A 7,000-nucleotide genomic window follows, 5' to 3' on the forward strand; every position below is an offset into this window, starting at 1 on the left:
ATGTATTGCATTGTTTGGCATCATTTTGCACCACACCCGCTAGCAAGTATGTTTCCAAATTTCATATTTCTTTCCACCCAATCAGATTCATTTTCCTAAACCTTTTTTTTATAAAACAAGCACATACCCTACTATAGCTATTGAGTGCTCAGCAAATTAGTGAAACAATACAGGTCATAAGGGAAGCTCAAGAGATCTATGAAAGACAGAGAACCTTAAGCATTCGTAATCATCAGTAAGTGCACGATCTGAAGGAAGCCCAATCATGCTTGCCATACCACCTGCATGCGAAGAACAGAATAAGTAAATGAATAAGGAGAAAAGACTTTTCTGATAATTAAAATAAAAAGTGTAAGTTGCTTAAGTTAAATTTGTTGATAATAGTTGTTAAAGACAAAACAGCAAATAAAAATGTTAACCCCATCTCACTCCTCCCTTTCAATCATACTGAATATATCATGCTGTAATCTCATTTATATAGGCTTTGAGATCCATTAAACTACTAATTGACAAATTAGGGGATAAGTATTCATGAATTGGATGATGTAGCAGCTCACCTGGTTATGTACCATAGATAGTCACTTGAGTCTCTGGTAACATTTACTTGTTCCAAGAGTCCAACAGTTGTCATTGATGATTGGTCCACTAGAGAAGAAATATCTTCACCATAAGTCTCCCATGAGAGCAATTCAGAATCGGTAGGCAACATTTGCATCTGTGAAGTTTGAACTCCCACCTTTTTGACAGGACAATTGTATCAGTCCTTTGTCCGAAAAAACAAAGCATAAATAACCTACTCCACCACATCAGTTGTTTTTCCTTCTGACATGGATTGCGATGAAAGCAAGAACTTTACTTACCCTTGCAGTATTAAATACAGCGTTTCTGCAGTCAGGAAGGATGCTAATTGACCAAGGAGGCAAATCATAATGCATGTTATTGAATAATACCCTAGCAGCAGAAGTTGTGTGGTAGTTTGCAAGAAAGGCTGCACACCGTCCTCTCCCAATGTGTGAAGAGAATACATGAGCCTGGGAGATGGCCATAATTGAGTTAAGCATTTCCATTGCCAAAGTTAGTATTGACATGGATTGCCCAGCTAAGAGAAATAGCTGACCTGCTGATAGGTTCCTAAAGAAGTAACAACAGGATCTGAAGAAACTAAAGCCTGTTCACATAGCTTAATAGCTCGATGAAGCTCCTTCAAATGACCATATTTTGGTTGCCTGATCAAACCTAAACACAGTCCGAAATAGTTAGTTGTGACTAAAAGTTACAAAATATAAATTGACATTACCAAAGTGCTATTTTTACAGGGAAGGAATCAGGATCCAAAAAGTAATGAACTCAAAGCAGGATAGAATATAGAAGTCTTGTTTGAATGCAAGATGTGGCAACATATTCTGAACAATATTTGGAAGTCATTTGAATTCTTCGACTAATGCCACAATGAATGGACGTTCAGGGAAACACATTCATTTGGGAAAACATGAAAAGAATTATTTGGTGTAGTTTGGAAACTTTAGAAATCACTTGCAAAATACTTAATTAATCCATGGGTTTTTGGGTCATTAATGAAATTTCTTGCTAGGCATGCCTACATGGTGAATACATTTAAAGCATCACAAAAATCTTGAGAAAATTTATCATGATGAATTTGAGCTCAGCTTTCTCACCATACTCATCAATTGGGGCATCATAGTCATAACTTGTTGTAATGAATGGACCTCCAGCAGTGTGTCCAAAGTTTGTTCCTCCGTGATACTGTCACAAGCCATAAGTCATTGACTAAGACCTCAAATTTAGTGACAGGAAAAACTAGTCCTTTTTAAAACAGAGAACTGATTCACACAAGATAACAAACCATGTAGTAGTTTATGTATGAGCCACCCTTTTGTATGAAACGAGCAACTCCAAATGCCAAATCTTGAACTGGTCGTTGGTGAATTGTGCCACCAAACTCTGTGAACCTAATGCCAAAGTATATAAAACACATGGCTCAACACCAATAAAAGAAAATTAGATCTTCTCAATCTTAATGTAGACTGTCAATTTCCAATTTGTCGCAACTTGTGTTTCAATCCTAGCTAAAGAGATTATCAGTGCCCAAAAAAAAAAAAAAAAACCCAACTACTTGGATCATCTTTTAAATGACACCACTAGCAATGCACCACACCACACACAGAATGGCCCTCTCTCAATCTTTCTTTTTTGTTGGTGTATGAATTAATTGGGACAAGAGAGGGAGTGAGTGATGTGGCTCGGGCTAGGAACTTTGGTTTTGAGGAATGGGATTAAGTTGCTTAGAGAATGTAAAGTGGAAACACAACTCTTCAAGAGGACACTGTTGGAAAGAATTGTTCTAGGCTGTACTTTTAGAACTCAGATCACAACTGATTACAAAATACAATAGCCTTGCCTACTTATAGTTGGAAAGAATGCATGCCATTGCCTAACCTTACAACATAGGCTCCTAGAATCTGGTTGACTAATTGTGTAACTAACTAGCAAACATTTTTATTTTTATGACATAGGAGAGCTTCACTCAAATCAGTTGCACATGGCAGAGCAAACTATACAACTAACTAGCTAACACTTATCTCGAACAACTTTGGTTACAATATGCACAAGACTTAAACCGTTCCCAAAAATCAAGTACCAAGGAAAACAATACAGCTGCAAGGATGCATTGCATCAGTTAGATATACTCCTACTGGGCATTCTTAATACTTTCCAATGATACCCTTCTATTTAAGTGCTTTTTAAGACAACTGATTGGATAGTTGTGGAAAGTGAAGCATGATGCCAAAGTCAACACTTTTTCTTTTTATAATACTAGAAAACTTAAATTCACATGTATCCCAAAAGAACAACACAAATAGATTCTTTTCTTTTTTCTTTTTTTGGGGGGGGGGGGGGGGCAGGGGGAGGGGGTGGTTTGTTATGTAAACCATCTATAAGGACAAATACATTTCTACCCCTCAAATAAGTTTTCTGAAATTCATAAGGTAATCCATGTGAAAGCAAACTGATAATATTTTTCTTTTCCTATCTCCTTGTTAATTTTACCTACTTGAATTGTTGGATATTAGGAACTTTCTTTTGTCATTTTGCTTTTTTGATTAAATATTGAGTTCACAGTTTACTTTGCACCGTCGTAGAGCAAACTCAATCCAATGCTCCATGTAACAATTTACAGTGTCTGGCTCTGGCCATATTTTAGCAAATTGACAATGAAAACGAAAGTCAATTTGGTAACAAACTCACAAATTCTGACAGGAAAAATAGCTACAAATAAGGGTGCAAAAATAACAGATGATGATTGTGTCAGCAAAAAAAATAATAACAGCAAAATCCTTAAATTTAAATTGCACATTGGCATTTGATTAATAAATTTTAGTATGGATTAATAAATTTTATAATCTTTAATGGTGGCATTTGAGTTAGAAAAATTTAATAAGTCATTGGCATCTAAGACATTTGAGTTAGGAAATAGAAGATTCAAGCAGAAAATAATATGTACAATATTCAAGGTTGGATTCTAAGACCTTTGACTGGTCTCACCCTTTGGTTCCACCAATGCGATTGACCATCGAAAATCATCCCCGTTTTCTTCTCCTCACTGGTTCCTTGACTGGTCTCACCTTGCCTGAAAAGAACACAAGCAAATACTCATATTCAAATCATTTAACTATAAAGAGATGCATATGTAATCGGTATAAGAGGGGGAGTACCATGTCCAGTCCCACAGTTAGGAGGATGTGTCCGTGTCCGTTGCGGCCTTCACGGCCGATCCTCACTGTGTGAAGCCTCAGGTGGGGGGGTGGGTATCTCTGTGTGGATGGCACCAGGGGTGGGTAGCCCAGGGGTGGGCATGAATCTCATCTCATCTCTACCACATACATCTGCGGGGATAGTGCCGGTAGTCGGTGGGGGGGAGGATGTGGGTGGGCAGGTATCATCGCGAACCATGGATGGGGACCGACATGTCCGGGCAAACGTATGGGATGGACCCGCATCATTATGTGCCATGGAGCCCATGTCATAACCAGTGTCCAAACACATCTCATCTGATGTCTGACTTGCCTCCTCCATCATGTGGTCATGCACGGGTGTGTGACGGCTCGCAGTTGTGGGACGCCGACTAGATGCATGGCGCTGACTAGATTGACGACCTCCATGCCCTCGACGTCCACCTGCTTGCCGACCACGCCCTACAGCCGGTTCACTTGCGTTGCCCACAGTGCGTGCACCGTCCAAGGTCAATCGACTGATCTCTTCAACAGATTGTAAGGCATTCATACAGTCGGTGTAGATCTCAGACCCTGGTTCGAACTTCGCCATAATCCTCAACTGTGATTCAACCTGTCACAAGTATACAAGAGTAGTGTTAGGATTTGGAACTAAAGTATGCGAAGCGAGGTGCTTTTGGTTCTAGAACAATCTTTGTAAACTTACCAAAGTGTCCCAGTATGAGGTCTCTTTTGTAATATGCCGAACAGTGATGGGACGATACCACATCATATACTCGTCATTGTAGCTCATTACCCCATGAAAGGGCGGTGCTTCAGCAATGGTGGCACGCGCAGCCCATCTAGCAATATGAGTGGCATGTTCTTGAACCCAATTTTTTTCGTGCTTGCCTTGGAATGTTATCTTGTGAAGTTCAATTGAAGTATCGACATTGTCCGGTACGCCTTGCTTCATCCCAAACTGTCGAAGAACACGTTCAGGGTGATGGCCTTCAACTACCCAAAAATGTATGAGCGGCACGATGGACCTCCATATGTGTTGGCCTGCCGTACAATATGCGGGCAGGGAACCCAAATAATCTCTATATGGCTCCCAGACAATCTACAATGATCCAACAAATGCAAACAACCATATTAACAATATATGTGTAACGATATCTTACAAACAACCATACAAACAACCATAAAGTGGTTGGTTCCCACTTGTAAGGCACGATACCTGATTTGGCCGGAGCGAAGCAAGCGACACACGATAGGCGCGTAGGACATGCATTGGATGGTCAGTTGTTATCTTAGCCCCTTTCCATCTGCCAAACAACACAAACATAACCTTCATATTAGCTACTTACATAATTCCCATGCGAAAAAAATTAATGCGGAAATGTAAAACGATAACTAAGTTGAAGATCCTACATACCTGACAGCAAGTGGACCTGGGGGCAGTGCCTGGTGTGGATGCCTCATCACAGGACATATTTGTGGAAACCTTGCCCACTCCCACAACTGCACTAATAGCAGTGCACCACCAATTTGCTTGGCTGTCTTCTCTGATGCCTTACAGAGGTGTCTATATAGCCAACTTAGTGTTGCACTACCCCAACTATAATTCTTTCCATTGCTGATTGGATTGAAAAATTGTAGATACATGATTGAGAGCCGTTCGCCAGACTTGTCCATAAACAGTATACTACCCAACATTTGGAGTATGTAATACCGAGCATACTGTTGCACACGCACCTCAGTGGCGTCAGCGGGAAGAGGGTTGCGAAACTGCTCCTCCAGCCATTTGGCTTTTATCCTCGGCCCTTCCAACACTGCAGTGTTCTTTTTTGTACCAACTGGTCTGTCCGGTGGAGGGGGGGTACCTAGCAAATACATGCAAAAGTCACGCCAGTTGTCCATATGGGTAAATCCTACCACCGGCAAGCCATGTACAGGTACCCCCATGATGACCTCTATGTCTTGTAGCGTGATGGTCATCTCACCGTGGGGCAAGTGGAATGAGTGCGTCTCTGGCCGCCATCTCTCCACTAAGGCCATGATCAGTGCATGGTCAAGGTCCATATGTGGGACCCGAAGTAGCCCATCTAACCCCGCATCTGTGATATAAGCGGCAATCCGTGGATTTAACCCACCATCAAACAGACCTTTATCTCGGTGACGACAAGTCAGAACACCTGGTACTTCCTGCAAACAAAGCAGCTTAGTATTAATAATAGCATTCACTAACCACGTAATAATTACACTTCAAACATAATGCCCAAAATCTTTCTACTACATATATTGATTACGATTTTGGACACAAGTGCATACCTCGCCTGCCAAAGAAGCATCCCAAAGCAAACTTGAACGATGCATAGGTTGCCTCGTCAAGACAGTCCCTATAGAGGGTCCTGCTCGATGTGGGTCCATACCTGGCATAAATTAAAGGTGATTAATGGCCCATTAGCATATTCATCAAATACTCATAAGCTAAATCAAGTATTAGGCACTCAAGTATCCTCAATTCAATGGATTGGCCTCCACTACAGACCTTCTATCCATATTCTAGGAAGGGTTTTTTTAAGTGGGATATGTCCTAAACATGCAAATTGCTTTAAGAAAACATAGATCAAAATAAACACAAGCACGATTCAAGCATACATAAGGGGTGAGTTTCCTATTTCTAAGTTTTTAGCTTAGGCTAACATCAACCAAACATGCATTAAATTAACTTCAAGCGCAAAGAAAATCCTTCATTTCATTTGTCTGATTCATATCAATTAGTCTTTGCAGGAAATTAACTTCAAGCGCATTTATTTTGCTGTTAAAGTTTGAAATTTCCTGACATGTTTTACATTCTAATGTTCAGTAGTGTAAAATGAATGTACCGATAGAGCTATGATTAGCAATAATTTCCAAAATCTGATTGTGGGAATACAGGGTTCCTAAATTGCAGGAGAAAAGTGGTCAAGCTGCTAGAGAAATAAAAAACAATGTACCTTATGTTCATTCTTAATTCAAATTATTACAATGTAAATAGAATTGCATTATTGATTGGTTGAAAGAAAAAAAATATAAACCTTCTCTTATTCAATTATTAAGTAGATTAGCTTAATAAGAAATTAACTAATATCTACTCAGTTTGAAATTGTCAAATGATTAAGTTAATTGGAGCTATATGATCCAAACAAATTTATCAGTAGCACCATTTTTTCTTTTGCCAAAAAATCTTTCTGGATTCGTAGGACGTTCACTATCAAACAACA

The 7,000-nt window shown here is 39.7% G+C and overlaps 2 protein-coding genes across 2 annotated transcripts; both read right to left on the reverse strand.

The window, feature by feature from the left end:
- Window positions 1-232: 232 nt before the first annotated feature.
- LOC142616761 (beta-galactosidase 3-like) lies at window positions 233-1,996 on the reverse strand. Its single transcript, XM_075789547.1, has 6 exons — window positions 1,865-1,996; window positions 1,677-1,764; window positions 1,118-1,236; window positions 861-1,031; window positions 558-736; window positions 233-281 (listed from the first exon to the last, which is right to left on the reverse strand). The coding sequence occupies exons 1-6, from the start codon at window positions 1,994-1,996 to the stop codon at window positions 233-235; spliced, it is 738 nt and encodes a 245-aa protein (XP_075645662.1).
- A 2,748-nt stretch (window positions 1,997-4,744) lies between these two features.
- On the reverse strand, window positions 4,745-6,164 carry LOC142616762 (serine/threonine-protein phosphatase 7 long form homolog). The gene is made up of 5 exons (XM_075789548.1): window positions 6,066-6,164; window positions 5,467-5,939; window positions 5,170-5,319; window positions 4,972-5,059; window positions 4,745-4,834 (listed from the first exon to the last, which is right to left on the reverse strand). The coding sequence occupies exons 1-5, from the start codon at window positions 6,162-6,164 to the stop codon at window positions 4,745-4,747; spliced, it is 900 nt and encodes a 299-aa protein (XP_075645663.1).
- Window positions 6,165-7,000: the final 836 nt, after the last annotated feature.

The sequence above is a fragment of the Castanea sativa genome, chromosome 11 (assembly GCF_040712315.1).
Source record: "Castanea sativa cultivar Marrone di Chiusa Pesio chromosome 11, ASM4071231v1".
Classification (NCBI taxonomy): Eukaryota; Viridiplantae; Streptophyta; class Magnoliopsida; order Fagales; family Fagaceae; genus Castanea; species Castanea sativa.